Source organism: Salmo salar, chromosome ssa13, assembly GCF_905237065.1.
Source record: "Salmo salar chromosome ssa13, Ssal_v3.1, whole genome shotgun sequence".
Lineage (NCBI taxonomy): Eukaryota > Metazoa > Chordata > Actinopteri > Salmoniformes > Salmonidae > Salmo > Salmo salar.
The window spans coordinates 34,417,166-34,437,796 of NC_059454.1; the positions used below are offsets into that span (position 1 = coordinate 34,417,166).

At 42.9% G+C, this 20,631-nt stretch overlaps 1 protein-coding gene across 1 annotated transcript in view; it reads right to left on the reverse strand.

Annotated features, from left to right (window-relative positions):
• Positions 1-1,861: 1,861 nt before the first annotated feature.
• tafa1 (TAFA chemokine like family member 1) overlaps positions 1,862-20,631 on the reverse strand; it is a 33,538-nt gene continuing 14,768 nt past the window's right edge. Inside the window, exons 3-6 of the mRNA XM_014136486.2 lie at positions 5,775-5,915; positions 3,076-3,200; positions 2,736-2,794; positions 1,862-2,601 (exon numbers count right to left, since the gene is read on the reverse strand). Coding sequence (XP_013991961.1) covers positions 2,759-2,794; positions 3,076-3,200; positions 5,775-5,915 — 302 coding nt within the window. The 3' untranslated portion in view covers positions 1,862-2,601; positions 2,736-2,758. The remainder of the gene's footprint in view (positions 2,602-2,735; positions 2,795-3,075; positions 3,201-5,774; positions 5,916-20,631) is intronic.

Here is a 20,631-nt window from a genome sequence, read left to right on the forward strand (position 1 = left end):
CATTTCATCTGCAGCATGATTGTAAAGGGAGCCTTTAAAGGAAGCACATAGTCCATTAAACAGTGGTTAACTCATTATTTTGCTCTCTTAGGCTGTGTCCTTACACAGTTATACAGCAAGTAACAGCATGCTTTTCATGATCACTAAACATCAAGTGATCATGCATTTTCAGACACATGAGGGTAGCCTTTTCATTTGGCAAATAGCTAGCTAGCTAAGCAAACAACATGTGTCATTTGGCTTGCTCCATCAGAGATTAGGCTTTTGGAAAGAGCTTGACAATGGCAAGTCCTCATCCTGGTAAAGTTGTCAGTCAGACTACTGTCATCGCCACTATAGATGGCAAGCAAATCAAACAATATTTGGATATAGCCATGTAGTTTATCCCCTGAAAGTTAGCTAGTTAACTAGCCATATTGACGTAATCTGTTATTAGCTAGCCCAAAGGCTGGCAGATGGCGATATTGAGTCGTTTCCATCTTACCGTCCAAACGCATTATAAGCCACTAGCATGGTGGTGAAAAATGGTTTTTCATAAAGAAACTACATATATCTTCCCATTTTTTTCAGACTTCTCGCCATTAAATCTAGTTAAGGAGGAAATTGATGCCTTTGCAACCTGAATGGAGAATGTTTTGTGTACGAACGGTTCCACGAGGGATACGAATGCATTGCCGGCTACATACAATGTGTTTGGACAGTAAGATGAAACCATCAATACCATATCAATATCAACATCTGCTGGCCTTTGGGCTAGTTATTAGTTAGCTAGCCAATTGACGTGGTCAACCAATCAATGTAGCCCATCATGCCAGTCAGCAGCAATCGTTATTAAACACTCCTAAAAACAATGTTGAAAAGGTGATCATGTTAGCTAACTTCGCTAGGTATGCCTATGATGGTTGAAGAAAAGAAGGGACTCCTTGTCCCTCAGTAGACAAAAAACGCTCTGCAGCTTATTGTGATACTGATAACAACCCATTGTTCAGTTTGGAATCCTCTTTAAGAAACGGTATCCACAAAGCGTCCATATAATCTTATTCATTATGATCTAAAAGGCTAAACTGATCTTAGATCAGCACTCCTACTTTGAGATGCTTTGTGGATACGGGCCCATATAAGACTTTCTAGAATACAGTTAGGATACAGTGCCTTTACTTGCATATTGCATTGTGCTGTCTCTAGCCTTCCTGTCGTTGGTGTGATGTGATTTCAGTGTGTGTTTGTACGATGTGTTTGATCCACACATATGGAGATTTCAGAAAACATGTGCCAGAGAGCAACACTCAGAAAAATCACTTCAGGGTGTCTGGTGGATTTAAATCAACTTTGCCCACTGGCTGCTTGGTTCCCTGACGCATTGTAATGGCATAGTCTTTGTATAATCTGCTTTATGCTCCATTGAGCATTCTTTGTTAAGTGGAAGACTTCAGAGAAAATATGTTTTTCATTGACTGTCCTTATTAGTCCTAAACAAGCTCATTTCTTATTTACAAGGAGAGCAGGATACCAAAAAAACGATTTGTTAGGTTAGAATTATGTTAGGGAAGAGTGCTGGAGTTGTGTGCTGTTTTAGTGGAACAACTGGTCTAGTACCCATTACAAAGATACATGTAGAAATTAAACATTGATATTCTGTTCATGTGTTTTCCTCTACTTACTTAACCCAGTTAGCAAGCTAGTTGATTGTGATCGTTGTGCTTTCTGACATCTGTGCGCTATAGAGGCCATTATTATCCAGATTTCATCACTTAGTAGGATAGGCTGATTCGTTGATACTTCAATTTAGAGGTATATGGCATTGTGCAGCCAGTACAAAATATATATTTAATTACATAACACAACATACTTTAATTCAATATTTACGCACAGAGCAATGGTAGACTTTTAATATGTTGTTGAAGAAGACACACATAAGGCATCTAAAGGAGTAAAAAACAAACAAGCGTACTGTATTTTTGGTGAGCAATCAACCTTTTGAAGGATAACTGAACTATAAGTGTTGTTATTTCTAAGAGGGATGATGAAGCAACTGAGATGACTGAATGCATTCAAATACAAAAACGGTTTTGATAACAAAAATATGTGTTGTTATATTGGTCAAATTATTCCTTTTAACAGCCAATGTACAGTTGCATCCTCACATGATGTAAACCTATAGGTTATTGAATGTCTGAGAAATATTAGACTTTTGGCTGTGGTCTGAAATCTAGAACACATGGACAACAACAGAACAGATCAGGGTTTGGAATCATTTACATCTCACCACCATCATACTGTAGACAATGTTCTTGTTAACATGAAGACACTGAAACATGGTATATACAGAATCCTGACTCCCCACTGCAAGTACTTGCTAAAGGTAACCCAGAAATGTCTGCCCATCTCGCAGAGTCTGTCTGAGTTTTCTGACAACAGATGTGCTGTACATCCAAAAGCAGTGTTTCCTCAAAGAACAAAATTCAGAATTCAATAAGGTCCCCCATTGGTATCCTTGAACTGCATCATTCCCAGTACACTTGAGCAGCAGTTTCTTTGAGAATTCACACATTTCAATCCAGGAAAGTAAACTGAATGTCTTTGTTGGGTCCTTGGATTGATCTGAAACAAACAAAAGGGAGAGCACTAAGATATTGTGATATATTGCAGTGCAGCTATAATGTTAATCTTGTTTATTAGAGGGTTTATGATAAGATGGTATGCAGTAACAGCTCCATGGAACATGCAAAGCTGACCTCTGCAGTTGGTCCGTCTAAAGTTAGAGGTATTCTTCGCTTGCAGGTTGTTGGGTGTTCTAAAAAAGAAAGGAGACAGTAAATCAAATCAATCAAAGTTTATTTGTCACGTGCGCCGAATACAACAGGTGTAGACCTTACAGTGGAATGCTTACTTACAAGCCCTAACCAGTAAAAAATAGGTATTAGGTAGCATAGCCCATGTACTTGAGTCAATACATTGTGCCTTTTTCTTTAAATGTAAAGTATGTATTGTTCTATTGTTGCATATTCCTCATGACTGCAACTCTCCCTCCTCCAGTATGTCTCTGTTTCAAATGGTAATGTGAGGCCATCTTACCCGGGTGGTTTTGATCTTGTTCCCAGCGTAACACATCCAGCCTGAGTTGTCAGGCAGCGTCTTGCATTCCTCTCCCTCCAGACAAGGCTCCATCTCGCACCACCACTTCCCAATCACTATGGATGCTGCAGGCAACAAATGGATAATGTGACCTGAGTATGTCTTACCCAGTGGAACGGCTATATGTAATAGCAGTGTATGACTTGGAGATGGATTGGTGACTAGAGGGTCTGTTGCTTTGTTCATCACATGACAGACACACATATCGAAATTGTGGGAATCTGTCTGACAAATATCAAAGTAACTATCAACTCTCCCTTGTCTTACAACTGTAACGTCCCTAGCTGAGTATGGTGTAATAATCGATCAAAATCAATATCCGAATCCTTGTACCAGTACTTACAAAACAAAATATGCACTGAAACAACCCTATGTGAATTATTGAAAGAATTTGATATCATTGCATTTCTTACATGATTTTTTAAATCAAAGAGAAAGACAGACGTCTAGACATGTAGGAGGAGGCATAGCTGTGACTCTAATGCAGGCCATATTATTGCTCTGGGAAAAGAAAATTGCCTTAAATACAGGTTAAATGTCCAGCACATCTCAGATGTTTGACAGAGGAAAATACCCTGTCAGTCCTGACAGACAGAAGAGACCTCAGATTCCCTCACTCTGTCTACTCTGCTCAGTAATTATGGCATCATCTAATGGTTAGAATCTAAAGAAGCATACAGGCAGGTGAGGAGTAATGCTCGCTGTACAGCACAGGAAGAATATATAGGGAGGGATATAGGCTACTATTGGCTTCTGTTGGATCTTTACTAGAGATGGTAAAATTGTGCCTCATCAGTCAAAACCCAATACATACAATTCATAAAGCATCACTGCAATTCCGCAGTACAAAATGAGGTAGTTGTGTTGTGTGTGGCCAGTAAATTCAGTAAATATTTTGTTTGAGTGTTTCAAATCAAATCAAATATTATGGACTGTATAACACTGTATTTACAAATATAGAGTGGGTAGTGAATTGGTCACACAGTGGAATCAATAGTATATAATTGAACAACAGCGTTGTGTGTGTGGTGTGTGTGTGTGTGTGTGTGTGTGTGTGTGTGTGTGTGTGTGTGTGTGTGTGTGTGTGTGTGTGTGTGTGTGTGTGTGTGTGTGTGTGTGTGTGTGTGTGTGTGTGTGTGTGTGTGTGTGTGTGTGTGTGTGAGAGTTGGATGTTTGAGTAGTCAGTGCAAATAACCTCTAAGGTGTATATAGTCTCTAAGGTCCAGGTCTGTGCAGGGAGACAGTTAGAGTTAGCTGTTCAGCAGTCTGATGGCCTGGTGGTACTAGCTGTCTCGGAGCCTGTAGGTCCAAGACCTCATGCTCTGATACAGCTTGCCAGATGGTAACTGAGGGAACAGTCCGTGGCTTGGGTGACTGGAGTCCTTGACGATCTTTTGGACCTTCCTCAGACACCGCCTGGTGTAAATGTTCTGCCCCCAGTGATGTATTGGGCTGTCAGCAGCACCCTCTGTAGAGCCTTCCGGTTGAGGGCGGTGCAGTTGCCGTACCAGGCGGTGACGCAGCCGGTCAAGATGCTCTCGATTGTGCAGCTGTTTTTGCCTACCCTCACCACCTGGGGTCTGCCTGTCAGGAAGTCTTGGATCCAGTTGCAGAGGGAGGTGTTCATACCCAGGGTCCTGAGCTTAGTGTCAAGATTGGAGGGGACTATGGTGTTGAACGCTGAGCTGTAGTCGAGGAACAGCATTCTCACATAGGTGTTCCTCTTGTCCATGTGGGACAGGGCAGTGTGTAGAGCAATGGTGACTGCGTCATCCTTGGATCTGTTGGGGAAGTATGCTAATTGGAGTGGGTCGAGGGTGTCAGGTAAGGTGGAGCTGGTGTGGTCCTTGATCAGCCTCTCGAAGCATTTCATGATGACAGAAGTGAGCGCTACAGGCCAATAGTCATTAAGGCAGGTCACTTTAGTTTGCTTTGGTACAGAGACAATGATGGACATCTTAAAGCATGTGGGGATCACAGACTGGGACAGGGAGAGGTTGAATATGTCCATGAACACTGCAGCCAGCTGGTCTAACAGTGTTATTTTCTGTCCTAGTCTAAGTGGTTTTCTAGTCATACATATTCATCACCCATGAGGACCTCACTTGGACCTGTTCCTTATGGTAAACAGGGTTACCAAGGTTTGTTGCCAGGAGGCTGGTCGAACCAAGGTTATAGTGCATCTATTAATCAATAACAACAACTCCTTGGGCATCCTGTCTTAGACTTGACACTATTTAAAACAAAATGCATAATAAATAAAGAACCATCGCAGCTTCTTTAGGTCTAGGAAATGTATGCCATTAATGAATTGTATCTGTTCTTCGATACGTTCTCTCAGGTTTATACTTCTACGTTCATCTAATCAGAGGAAAGGGATAGGGCATGGGGCTCTCTATTTCCACTGGCCACCTGCTGTGATATTTGCTATTCCAGATCTATTGAGAAAGGCTGAAGCATCATACACACTCCAAATGATATATTGTACTTTTATGCAACCCTGGAGAAAAATATTTTAACGAACTGTTGAATATGGGTTCTATTAGCAGCACCTGTGTGAGTCCAATCAGTGACAGTGCCAACACTTCTCTTGCGCCTGCAATACCAATGGGGATTGTGATGGTAGTGGTGGTACTTACCGTCAACACAGGAGGGTCTGTTCCTGGTGGTCCCTGCCACCTTCCCTGGTAGACAGGAACACTTGACTGTCTGGGACCGCTCTTCAATCTTGTTCTTATTACAGCATCTGTGAGCAGCAATCACCTCACATGTTCCTCCCTCTAAGAAAAAAGAACAACAAACAAGCAAAAATAATTCAGAATAACTCCTGAGCTTAGTCCAGGGTTTCTTAAACTATCCCTGTATCCCAAAGTGGGCCCTGGGCATGTGAGAGGTCGTGAGTTAGGAGGATACGTCTATAATCACATACTATTTCTTTTCAATTGGGGTCATTGTAGGAGGATTTGGGTCACGGAAGAGCGGTCAATTTCTCATTTGGGTCTGAAGCTGAAAGATCCCCTGGCTTACTTGATAGCGAAGTCAGCACAATTAACAATGATTTATGTAGCTGTATTTGTAGGATTGTTGGTGGTCTGTTAAATATCTTCACTACCTGTGTATGTTTTAGGTTTTATCACAATATCAACATACAGTAGATGGAATATCTTTATGTAAGATATTACAAGTTTATTACATGTGACAACTATTAATATGTCAAGCAGATTGAGCATGAACAAGAGTGATGGCTGTTGTGCTTTGACTGAGTGAGGCCCCTGGTGTGTGTGTGACGGAATGATGATGATAATGGAGAGCCAGTAGATAAAGACATATCTATAAGCAGGATGAGAATGTCTGCAGGGGCCATCCCTCCCCCTCAGTCTGAATAATGGCCCTTCATGTAATTATCAGGAGGTTGGTTATCTTTGCCTACAGGACACCTGCCCGTCGTCCCTCTTTATCAGCCTGGCTGGCTTACTCTGCCTACAGGACAGACATCTCCCTATCAGGATGCCCCACTTGCTGTCCTCAGTGTTCTACCCCTACACCTAACACTGTCAACACAACAAGTAGGACCCATCCAACAATTAGGCCTGTCTGTTGACCAGAAACAAGGAAGGTTTATTGTGAATCAGGTGGGAGAAATGTAAAGTTTCCCATTTGGAGGAGTTTGTAGAGAGAAAGTATATTCCTTTGTGTTTTCAAAATGAGACAAGTATGAACATATTCCTACTTGGAGAAGTTTGTTGAGAAATGTATATGTCATTATGTTTAAAAAATGTTTTATGACTAGAGAATGTAATTGCAGAGCAGCAGTGGATATCACCTGCTGATGAAAGTAATACAATGGAACATTATAGCCCATGAGACTGGGTTGAATAACACTCGTGCTATAATCTTACCTTGTGCAATACCCAAAGATTAGTCAAATATAGCCAACGGACTTTTCACCAACTAGATAGAAATTTTGATTTGTCTTCAAAGATATGAGATTTCTAGTAAAACCCATATTCAGAGTCAAAACCCAGATTAACATTTAAAAGAGCTTAAATTCAGGTTGGAGATGAGTCGGTGTCAGTTTCATGCTATAATTCAGACATCATGGTAAAGCCTGATAAGATTATCCAACACCACCTCTCCTGACCCCTGGATGAAAGGAGGCCACACACTACTCTCCTACCGACTCACTTGCTCAGTCATTCTACCACCTTATCTCATTAGCAAAATAATTCAGTTCACATTTTCAATAAGACATGCAAAGAATGTTTAAGAAGCTTCCAAATGTTACCATTATAAGTAAGGGTATTAGGATTTCTGATATTCTTCACCCACCCACTGTCTTTATGCATCATAGCGTTGTGTTTTTCAGAGTGTGCATTGTACATACAGTGAGGGAAAAAAGTATTTGATCCCCTGCTGATTTTGTAAGTTTGCCCACTGACAATGAAATTATCTGTCTATAATTTTAATGGTAGGTTTATTTGAACAGTGAGAGACAGAATAACAACAAAGAAATCCAGAAAAACGCATGTCAAAAATATTATAAATTGATTTGCATTTTAATGAGGGAAATAAGTATTTGACCCCCTCTCAATCAGAAAGATTTCTGGCTCCCAGGTGTCTTTTATACAGGTAACGAGCTGAGATTAGGAGCACACTCTTAAAGGGAGTGCTCCTAATCTCAGCTTGTTACCTGTATAAAAGACACCTGTCCACAGAAACAATCAATCAATCAGATTCCAAATTCTCCACTATGGCCAAGAACAAAGAGCTCTCCAAGGATGTCATGGACAAGATTGTAGACCTACACAAGGCTGGAATGGGCTACAAGACCATTGCCAAGCAGCTTGGTGAGAAGGTGACAACAGTTGGTGCGATTATTCGCAAATGGAAGAAACACAAAAGAACTGTCAATCTCCCTCGGCCTGGGGCTCTATGCAAGATCTCACCTTGTGGAGTTGCAATGATCATGAGAACGGTGAGGAATCAGCCCAGAACTACACGGGAGGATCTTGTCAATGATCTCAAGGCAGCTGGGACCATAGTCACCAAGAAACAATTGCCCCACAAGGTCCCCCTGCTCAAGAAAGCACATATACATACCCGTCTGAAGTTTGCCAATGAACATCTGAATGATTCAGAGGACAACTGGGTGAAAGTGTTGTGGTCAGATGAGATCAAAATGGAGCTCTTTGGCATCAACTCAACTCGCCGTGTTTGGAGGAGGAGGAATGCTGCCTATGACCCCAAGAACACCATCCCCACCGTCAAACATGGAGGTGGAAACATTATGCTTTGGGGGTGTTTTTCTGCTAAGGGGACAGGACAACTTCACCGCATCAAAGGGACGATGGACGGGGCCATGTACGTCAAATCTTGGGTGAGAACCTCCTTCCCTCAGCCAGGGCATTGAAAATGGGTCGTGGATGGGTATTCCAGCATGACAATGACCCAAAACACACGGCCAAGGCAACAAAGGAGTGGCTCAAGAAGAAACACATTAAGGTTCTGGAGTGGCCTAGCCAGTCTCCAGACCTTAATCCCATAGAAAATCTTTGGAGGGAGCTGAAGGTTCGAGTTGCCAAACGTCAGCCTCAAAACCTTAATGACTTGGAGAAGATCTGCAAAGAGGAGTGGGACAAAATCCCTCCTGAGATGTGTGCAAACCTGGTGGCCAATTACAAGAAACGTCTGACCTCTGTGATTGCCAACAAGGGTTTTGCCACCAAGTACTAAGTCAAATTCTTATTTCCCTCATTAAAATGCAAATCAATTTATAACATTTTTGACATGCGTTTTTCTGGATTTTTTGTTGTTGTTATTCTGTCTCTCACTGTTCAAATAAACTTACCATTAAAATTATAGACTGATCATTTCTTTGTCAGTGGGCAAACGTACAAAATCAGCAGGGGATCAAATACTTTTTTCCCTCACTGTAACGTCTACCAGATATCTGAAATGTATAGATTGACTGAGAAGTGACTTCAAATAATAGCAGCAAAGCTGAGAAGTGAAGTTAGAGACAGCCTAGAGGCTTAATTGGTGGAAATAATTGTAATACAGTAATTAAACAATGGTAATTGAAGTTTAATTGAGGGGTAGGAAAGAAATTACAAACTTTGGCTTCCCAATTCTCAGAGGGGTTTTTGTGACTCAAGGCTAGTGGTTGAGAAAAAGTCAACAACCTTTGGCAGATGTTGAGGAGAGACATAAAGTGTAGCTCTGAGCCTGGTCGGTGTACTGTATAACAACAGGGCCTATTTGCACAATGTTAATCCTGATATAGCAGTGGAAGCAATAGGGCATCAGTTAAAACAACAACAGCCCACAGGGGTTTGTTCTCTTTAATGCATCTTCTTAATTGCATAAGACAAGACCCAGATTCATCCTTTGATCTATTTAAAACCACACTACTCAACAGAATCCACTTTGTTCATTGCTTGTTGAGAGCAGCAGCAGAGAGAACACACGTTTGAGTCTGGATATACTCTATAATTGGAAATCATTACCGCTGAAGAATATATTAAAATCAAATAAAAATGCAAATAGACTTGGTTATTTCCAGCTGGGCAGGTGTATTCGGTGGCTTCAAACAAAAGCAATGTAAAACTGATGAGCGTTCTTTAAGCTCAGTCGGCGTGGAGTCAGTTTGTGACTGCCACACACTGCATGCCCCAAGACCACATCTCTGCATCATGAATATATCATGGGAGATGGAGAAAAGCTGCCTATGGATAATAATAATGGCTGGCGATGAATACTGCCTCATCAGGTGACGGCGCTGGAGCCATGCCAGGATATAATCGTTTTCTGTATTTCCATTCCCCTCTTCCGTTATCAATGACTGAGAACGAAGTCAACATGACAAATGGTGTCAGAACTAGTGTGTGCATGCATGTGTTTATGTAGCTATAGGTCTAATAGAAGCTGTGATATTCTATGGAAGGTTGAGTTTATGTGTTTTCCGAAAAGCAGAAAAATATCAGTTTAATATCTCCCATCTCTCCCTGAGAAGCACATTATTTGAAGCATGTCACGAGCCAGTTCCTGATCTCTTAGCTTATTGATTCTACTGCTGTTGTGTTGACTGACAGTCATTCCAGGGGGTTGGTGGTAAAGGCAGGCAGGAACAGGAGGAGCTTTTCTAGTATGGCACTGTTTTAGTTGCTATGCCATGTTTCTGCTAGTGCCCTCCTCCTGGCTGCAGGACTTTGAACATTGGATTTGTCAGCAACACAGGTGCCAACACACAACCTACCACCCAATAGATCTGGGCCGCTTTTTTATTTTCTTTAGAGGCATTGACCCTTTTTACTGCATTTCGAGGAAAGATAAGGTACAGTCCTGACATTTGACAATGTACTTTCTGTGGCACTCAGGGGAGATGGTTGTAACATTTCAAACCAGTGTAAAAGGGGTTTGGGAGCCCCGATTCATGGGGGCTGCAGAGACAAACCTTTGTGTGAACACTAAATAATTTAAGAACTCATGATTTGGACAGGTCACACAACACCTGGTGTCTATGGTAAATCACTTTCTGAGGACTAACAGAGGAGTACATCAGTTTCTGGGGAGTCCACAAAACAATCAAACGCATGCTGAAACCCAGTGAAACCCAGCGGAAATGAAGAATGATGATTTATTACTCCTAATATAGAGGTTCATACTGTAGTGCCAACGCATGCATGACAATGACTCACAACATTGAGATTCCACAATTGCGTGGCTCTGAGATTCTCTGTGTCTAATGGAGGTGAACAGGGGCAATATGGGACCAATAATTGACTATTCACCAGTAATGAAGCTGTGAATTTCTCAAAGGCAAATGGTCGCTACATCTCACTAGAAATGTCACAAATACTATATGCCATAAGCATGCCATGACTTGCTGCCTACTATAATTAACACAGAGAGTGTGTGTGTGTGTCATTGGCGTAATGCAGTTTCTCTGGACCCCTACAAGGTCGGAGTTGCAGCCCCCTCCCTAAAAAATGAATAACCTAATGTGTCAGCCAGACAGCCACTCACAAAGTATAGAATACCGATAGCTGTCCATGGTGCTGAAATTGCGATATGTTTATGTGGCTGATTTCTTATCGAATCAATGATAGGCTTTCTGTGGTGCTAGGTTATGCTAGCTTTGCTTTAACTAAGGGGCTCCTGAGTGGCACAGCGGTCTAAGGCACTGCATCTCAATGGTTCAAATCCAGGCTGTGTCAAATCCGTCCGTGATTGGGAATCCCATAGGGCGGCGCACAATTGGGCCAGCGTCATCCAGGTTTGTCCGGGGTAGGCTGTCATCATTTGTTCTTAACTGACTTGCCTAGTTAAATAAATAAAAACATTTTTTTTATAAATGTTTATTGTTAGGCCTATTTGGTCATCATTTTGTCATGTTAAGCCTAACATTTCACAAAGCTATACAAGGTGATGCAATGCTGTCATTTTTAGATTGCTGGCTGGTGGCAATAATGTAATTACTTGTTCAGTAATTAAAATTGGAAATTAAAACATTGCAGATAGTAAAATACATTTTTGATGCAACAGCATACTAATGAGTTACCAATCGATTTTTTTGAATATACAACTGTCCTATATAGGCTACCTGAACCTGCATGACATGAGCTCTCCTCACTCTCTCTCCCAGCTTGGATAGAAAGTTGTTGTGCATAAAACCAGTCTATTAATTCCAAATAACACAGTATGTCCACCCTCAAAACACTAGCTTACTAGGGATTGTTTCATTATGCATTGTAGTATCTACTATCTACAGTGCTTTCAGAAAGTATTCATACCCCTTGACTTATCCCACATTTTGTTGTGTTACAGCCTGAATTCAAAATTGATTAAATCGTTTTTAGAAATTAAGTACAGAATTATCTCATTTACACAAGTATACACATCCCTGAGTCGATACGTTGAAGAAGCACCTTTGGCATCAATTACAGCTGTGGGTCTTTCTGGGTAAGTCTCTAAGAGCTTTCCACACCAGGATTGTGCAACATTTGCCCATTATTATTTTCATAATTCTTCAAGCTCTGTCAAATTGGTTGTTGATCATTGCTAGACAAACATTTTCAGGTTTTCCCATAGATTTTCAAGCCTATTTAAGTCAAAACTAACACGTCCACTCATGAACATTCACTGTCTTCTTGGTAAGCAACTCCAGTGTATATTTGGCCTTTTAGGTTATTGTTCTGCTGAAAGGTGAATTCATCTCCCAGTGTCTGGTGGAATGCAGACTGAACCAAGTTTTCCTCAAACATTTTGCCAGTGCTTTGCTCCATTTCTTTTTTACCCTGAAAAACTCCGCAGTCCTTAATGATTACAAGCATACCCATAACATGATGCAGCCACCACTATGCTTGAAAGTATATAATGTGTTGTATTTGCCCCAAACATAACACTTTGTATTCAGGACAAAAAGTGAATTACTTTGCCACATTCTGTGCAGTATTACTTTAGTGTCTTGCAAACAGGATGCATGTTTTGGAATATTTTATTCAGAACAGGCTTCCTTCTTTTCTCTCTGTCAATTAGGTTAGTATTGTGGAGTAACTACAATGTTGTTGATCCATCTTCAGTTTTCTCCTATCACATTAAACTCTGTAACTGTTTTAAAGTCACCATTGGCCTCGTGGGTGAAATCCCTGAGCGGTTTGCTTCCTCTTCGGCAACTTAGTTTGGAAGGATGCCTGTATCTTTGTAGTGACTGGGTGTATTGATACACCATCCAAAGTGTAATTAATAACTTCAGTCACTTTTTTTACCCATCTACCAATAGGTGCCCTTCTTTGCCAAGCATTGGAAAACCTCCCTAGTCTTAGTGGTTGATTTCTGTTTAGTGTTTTGCACCTTACGGAACTGTTTCGGTTCTTCTCTTTGTTATTTTTGTTTAGTGTTCAGTTTATTAAATAAAGCATGAACACTTACCACGCTGCGTTTTGGTCCGATGATTCCTCCTCTTCAGACGACGAAGACTGTTACAAATACTTTCTGAAGAAACTTTTTTATCTGCTATTTATAAACTTTTAAAAATGAAAAGTACACATCAAATACATGTTGGCTTGAGGATAAATTCAGCAACTATTTATTGTTGAACTCAGCGGGTTTTGTCAGGCTAATGGCCTACACAAATGGGATGCAATATTCAAGGTAAATTAAATTAAATCAAATTAAATCCAACTTGAGGGACTCCCCAAGGCTTCTGAAGTCCTTTTGTGTTTTTTTTGTTACCATGGCATGTAGGTCCAGGTTGCGTGCCCGACTGTTTTCTATACTGAGTATTGCCAACACAGACAGTCTTTCCTGAGACATTGTGCATTGTGTCCATTGCACTGCACACAATTTAACTTAGTCTTGAATGATGAATGCCAAGATATACCAGAGACAAGGGACTGGTTATATTGCAACCACACAACTCAAATGCCGGTTCGCCAGCAAACAGCTTTTTTTGTTCAAACCCTCAAGAACTGTTGTCCACTAAAGATGATCATCTGTTTGCATCTGGCAATTTATTGGCTGTCCAGTATCCAGACGACCTGTCCCTAGAGCTTCCTATACAGTTCATCTCTTTCCGTATTAAACGCGTTGAGGCCGACAACTAAGGAGAATGAGAGGCTGAATTAAAGATGTTGTAGAACTGTTGTATTTGAAGCACCACTCCCTACTGCCCAGTTTCCCTGATGTTGCTATGGCAATCAAGCTGTTTTTACCATCACTGTAACTGTAGTTTCTACCGAAATATTGTTCTCTAAACTAAAACGCCTAAAGAACTACATAAAAGCAGTAGGCTCTCGGTCTGATATAAACTTTTGAACACCTGAGTCATCTCCACTCATTGCACTGGCACCGTTGTAGTCTTGACAACGGCATTTGTTCCTCGATATCCCCTTATAATTTCAATCGGTTAAAAAAACAGACATGCATGAGACACACATGCATGAGCATACACGCACCAACACACAGACGCATGCACACATGGACACACTCAGGTGACATGGCTCTCTCCCACGCTCTCACGCATCTACGCACACGCACACATTCAGGCATAGACACTGGTCTGTGATCTGCTAATCTATGACAACTCCTTCAGAACAATGCCATGTTTGGCTGCCTTCAGAGATGTTTCTAAAAGTTACATAATGTAATTATTGCCTTTATTACATAATTTGAGGAGGAAATAAGAATTATTGGTATTGATGATGTTATAACAAAGGAAAGTAACTGCTCAGTAAATATTACACTTAAATTATAGCAAATATTACATTTGCAACCTAGGTCCCTCTTTTGTGTGCTCAAATGTTATACATATAACAACTAACTTAAATGAAACAGCAGGACATATCTCCAAGAGTCCTGGCAAACCACAGCCCATGCTTGGAAGGAAGCAGCATGCCTGTCACCATTAAATAGAAGATTTGCTCAAGGTGACCCGTAATAGGCAGCTCTTATGGTTCATTCTCTGTAGAGGTCCATGCCAGCAGGCTACCACAGACCTGTTACTGAGGTAATGAGACAACCAGATTAGAGAATGTCAAATTAATGCAGATGGAAGACAGTGAGAGCCACAAAACACAAGCCTGCATGGTGTCAAATTTAAGGACTATGTTTCTCCCTCCAGTAAAGTCCCTGCAGTGCTGTTGTTATTTTGGTCTAAAATGCTTGGGGAAAACAGAGAAACATGGAGACAATATTGCATGATAAATTCTATGATAAATATGCCGCTCATGAGAAATTTGTTTCTGCAAAAAAAGAACAACGTAAGATAACAGGATATGTTTGCCAATTATAACTTTGTCTTTTGAAATTCAATAGGCAAAATGAAATCTAGATGAACCGTGTGAGTCATGGCACAAAAAAAAACCCTGAGTTACTGAATGTTATGAACAGCTCAATGTTAGATCAATGTTTCCTTAGAGCAAATAACATGGCTTTGAAAAGCACTGAGAGGTCCCAGTAAGTGTGTGTGCGTGCGTGCATGCGCATGTTTACCTACCCTCCCAGAGCAGAAAGAATGATCCTCCCCTCTCCCCCTCTGGATTGGATTTAGCAAAGTCCTTTTTCACAGCATGCACAATTTACACATGGCTGAAGAAAAATATAAATTGCTACTCTGAAAAAGTAGGGCCCATGACAAATATAAGCAAGGAAATGTATGAAATAAATGGCTGGCAGCACTGTCACTTTAACACAGGAGGGTGAAAGATATGTCCTATGCAACAGGCCACCTAGAATGGGCAATACTTTATTGAAATGCAAACTGAGAGGAGGGAGCTGCTGCTGCTGTTTTAAGATGCATGAAAACAGCATGGAAGAGAGGAACCAGAGAGTGAGGGACCAGAGAGAGAAAGGGAATGTTTTTTTCCTCCCATTTGCATCTGAGCCTCAAAGCCTGTCTCCACAGCTGTCATACAGGGAGGCAGAGGCTGTTGTAAAACTGGTATTGATCAAGGGTATGAAATCATATTCCCAGTCTTCCCTTATGTGAAAAACTGCCCATGGTGATTATGGTTTTGCTGTGGATATACTGTATATGTGTGCTGTCGGTCGTGACAACAAACTACAGTAGCAATCATTCAATGAAAGAAAAACATGCCACTTTAGACTTGCATTATCTGGTGAATGGTGACATTGGTAAAATAGGACAAGAAACATGGAACATGAGCCCCTAGTTTCCTTACTCCATTGTTAAATGTCAAAGCTTTGTCTGCCTGCCTATCTATCTGGCCCTAGCTCTCTCTGCCTGCTACGTTTCCAGGTATTTAATATCTATAGATAGCCTTCCCTGATGACAGACTTTGAGTCTGCATGGAGAAAGAAAGAATGAAAAAAAGAAAGAATGAAAGTTAAGAAAGAAAGGAGGTAAGTGATTGGCGAGCGCTATTCAAAGAGTCTTCAGTGGACAGCTGCTTAGCTTGGATCTGTAGCGACGTCGTTTCCTCTTAGGGCTGGATGGACAGACACTGCGGTCTGGTGCTGGGTACTAATGTGTCTGACTGGCCTGCTACTGCACTCTGCTGCAACATGTGCTCTGTGTGATAATGCACTGTATAATAGAATGCTTAAATAACCTGTCATACAAGAAGACATGTACTCTCCTGGGTTGGGTAGTAATGATTACGTAAGTTTCGCAGGGTGACAGTGCTGGTAAAAGGAGTTGAAGGAAATGGTGAATGATTAATTCAATATGCTGGGGTTGTGCAGAGATGTCTTAGGTAACAAGCATTTTCAGTTATCTTAATCGTGCGTTAGGAATTAGGCTATGTGGGTGTTGGTGCCGTGTACATCCTACTGTTTCATGTTTTATCTAACTTCTAGCCTACTCTCCAGTCCTGCTGCCACCAGTGGACTGTTTGGTTCATATTAATGAAGGGACAGTATACCAATCATCATTTCTATACAATGAAGTACCATTAGGTCTTTTCTTATCACCAGTGTCCCAATGTGAGAGAATAGGATGCTGCTCCAATTGATGCTCTCTAGCCTAACTCCATCCCTCATCCTGTGATAGGGTTCCCGTTATTGCAACAGAGCAGTCATTTCTATCTATCCCCCCTCTACCTCGGCATCGGCATGCTTAACATCAGCTCTGAACGTGCTGTAATTGGATGGGTGGTTGAAATATGCAAAGTGATTTGTGGCACACCAAGGAGGTATAAGAAGCAGAAGAAGCTGAAATCTGCAATAGAGCCTGATACTCACAGTATTAATTACCTTCCTTATTTATCATACCAAGCCTCATCCTTGGACCTAATTAGGAATTCAAGATGCTATTTTTCTAGTTAATGAGGTTTAAGTCATGATAATGAATTGCATATCCCTGTTGAGCATTTGAAATAACTAAGAATGGAGGATATGTGGACATGATGAACCGGGATGTGGACATGATAAACCGGGGTGTTGAAATGATGAACCGGGATGTGGACATGATGAACCGGGGTGTGGACATGATGAACTGGGGTGTCGACATGATGCACCGGGGTGTGGACATGATGAACCGGGGTGTGGACATGATGAACCGGGATGTGGACATGATGAACCGGGGTGTTGACATGATGAACCGGGGTGTGGACATGATGAACCGGGATGTGGACATGATGAACCGGGGTGTGGACATGATGAACTGGGGTGTCGACATGATGCACCGGGGTGTGGACATGATGAACCGGGGTGTGGACATGATGAACCGGGGTGTGGACATGATGAACCGGGGTGTGGGCATGATGAACCGGGGTGTTGACATGATGAACCGGGGTGTGGACATGATGAACCGGGGTGTGGACATGATGAACCGGGTGTTGACATGATGAACCGGGGTGTTGACATGATGAACCGGGGTGTGGACATGATGAACCGGGGTATGGACATGATGAACCGGGGTGTGGACATGATGAACCGGGGTGTTGACATGATGAACCGGGGTGTGGACATGATGAACCGGGGTATGGACATGATGAACCGGGGCGTGGACATGAAGCTAGGGTTAGGGTTATGGCTAGGGTTATAGTTGAGGATAGGGTTAGGTTTGAACCAAGATGTGGACATGAAGCTAGGGTCAGAGTTAGGGCTAAATGGTCGCAAAATTTTTTTTGCAAGAGATTAGGACAAGAAAAAAACAGCTGAAATGAAATGATTGAAATGATTATGTTATTTTCTGGTGGTTACAGTTCAGCCCAGACACAGCATCAGACCCAGGGGGGAGTCTTCTTGACGATACCTAAGGGTCCAGATCTTGTGTCACTGAGATGTACAGCAGACTCACAACACTAATAGTTTAATACTGATTATAGTTGACGCCGGCATCATGATAAATTAATGTTGGTCAGAAAAAAATGTCAGACATCAAAATCCCATCAACTGGTAAGGTGGTGTGAAATGTATTACCATTAATACTGCTTTGTAGTTTATCATATATTCTAAGAAAATGGTGTATGTGTCAATTATTCATTCAGAATATCATGCATCCTTTCGTGCCCAATTACATCAGCGACTGTGTTATGAATTTGGATGTGGTCATGTGGATGTGGTCACGTGGATGTGGTCACGTGGATGGGGTCATGTGGATGTGGTCACATGGATGTGGTTACGTGGATGTGGTCATTTGGATGTAGTCATGTGGATGTGGTCATGTGGATGTGGTCATGTGGATGTGGTCACGTGGATGTGGTCATGTGGATGTGGTCCACGTGACCCCATCCACGTGACTACATCCACATGACCCATCCACGTGACCACATCCACATGACCACATCCACGCGACCACATCCACGCGACCACATCCACGCGACCACATCCACATGACCACATCCACGTTACCACATCCACGCGACCACATCCACGCGACCACATCCACGCGACCACATCCACATCCACGTGACCACATCCACATGACCACATCCACGTGACCACATCCACATGACCACATCCACGTGACCACATCCACGTGACCACATCCACATGACCACATCACGTGACCACATCCACGTGACCACATCCAAATGACCACATCCACATGACCACATCCACGTTACCACATCCACGTGACCACATCCACGTGACCACATCCACGTGACCACATCCACATCCACGTGACCACATCCACATGACCACATCCACGTGACCACATCCACATGACCACATCCACGTGACAACATCCACGTGACCACATCCACGTGACCACATCCACGTGACCACATCCAAATGACCACATCCACGTGACCACATCCACATGACCACATCCAAATGACCACATCCACATAAGCACATCCAAATGACCACATCCACGTGACCACATCCACGTGACCACATCCACATGTCCACATCCACATGACCACATCCACGTGACAACATCCACGTGACCACATCCACGTGACCACATCCACGTGACCACATCCAAATGACCACATCCACGTGACCACATCCACGTGACCACATCCACATGACCACATCCACGTGACCACATCCACGTGACCACATCCACGTGACCACATCCACATCCACGTGACCACATCCACGCGACCACATCCACGCGACCACATCCACGCGACCACATCACGTGACCACATCACGTGACCACATCCACGCGACCACATCCACGTGACCACATCCAAATGACCACATCCACGTGACCACATCCACATGACCACATCCACATGACCACATCCACATGACCCCATCCACGTGACCACATCCACATATGTGGTCACGTGGATGGGGTCATGTGGATGTGGTCACATGGATGTGGTTACGTGGATGTGGTCATTTGGATGTAGTCATGTGGATGTGCTTATGTGGATGTGGACATGTGGATGTGGTCACGTGGATGTGGTCACGTGGATGTGGTCATTTGGATGTGGTCATTTGGATGTGGTCATTTGGATGTGGTCATGTGGATGTGGTCATGTGGATGTGGTCACGTGGATGTGGTCATTTGGATGTGGTCACGTGGATGTGGTCACGTGGATGTGGTCACGTGGATGTTGTCACGTGGATGTGGTCATGTGGATGTGGACATGTGGATGTGGTCACGTGGATGTGGTCACGTGGATGTGGTCATTTGGATGTGCTTATGTGGATGTGGTCATTTGGATGTGGTCATGTGGATGTGGTCACGTGGATGTGGTCATTTGGATGTGGTCACGTGGATGTGGTCACGTGGATGTGGTCACGTGGATGTTGTCACGTGGATGTGGTCATGTGGATGTGGTCACGTGGATGTGGTCATGTGGATGTGGTCACGTGGATGTGGATGTGGTCACGTGGATGTGGTCACGTGGATGTGGTCACGTGGATGTGGTAACGTGGATGTGGTCATGTGGATGTGGTCATTTGGATGTGGTCACGTGGATGTGGTCACGTGATGTGGTCACGTGGATGTGGTGATGTGGATGTGGTCACGTGGATGGGGTCATGTGGATGTAGTCACGTGGATGGGGTCACGTGGATGTGGTCATGTGGATGTGGTCACGTGGATGTGGTCATGTGGATGTGGTCACGTGGATGTGGTCACGTGGATGTGGTCATTTGGATGTGGTCACGTGGATGTGGTCACGTGGATGTGGTCACGTGGATGTGGTCACGTGGATGTGGTCACGTGGATGTGGTCATGTGGATGTGGTCACGTGGATGGGGTCACGTGGATGTGGTCATTTGGATGTGGGCACGTGGATGGGGTCACGTGGATGTGGTCACGTGGATGTGGTCATGTGGATGTGGTCACGTGGATATGGTCATGTGGATGTGGTCACGTGGATGTGGTCACGTGGATGGGGTCACGTGGATGGGGTCACGTGGATGGGGTCATGTGGATGTGGTCACGTGGATGGGGTCACGTGGATGGGGTCACGTGGATATGGTCACGTGGATGTGGTCACGTGGATGTGGTCACGTGGATGTGGTCATTTGGATGTGGTCATTTGGATGTGGTCACGTGGATATGCTTATGTGGAAGTGGTCATTTGGATGTGGTCATGTGGATGTGGTCATGTGGATGTGGTC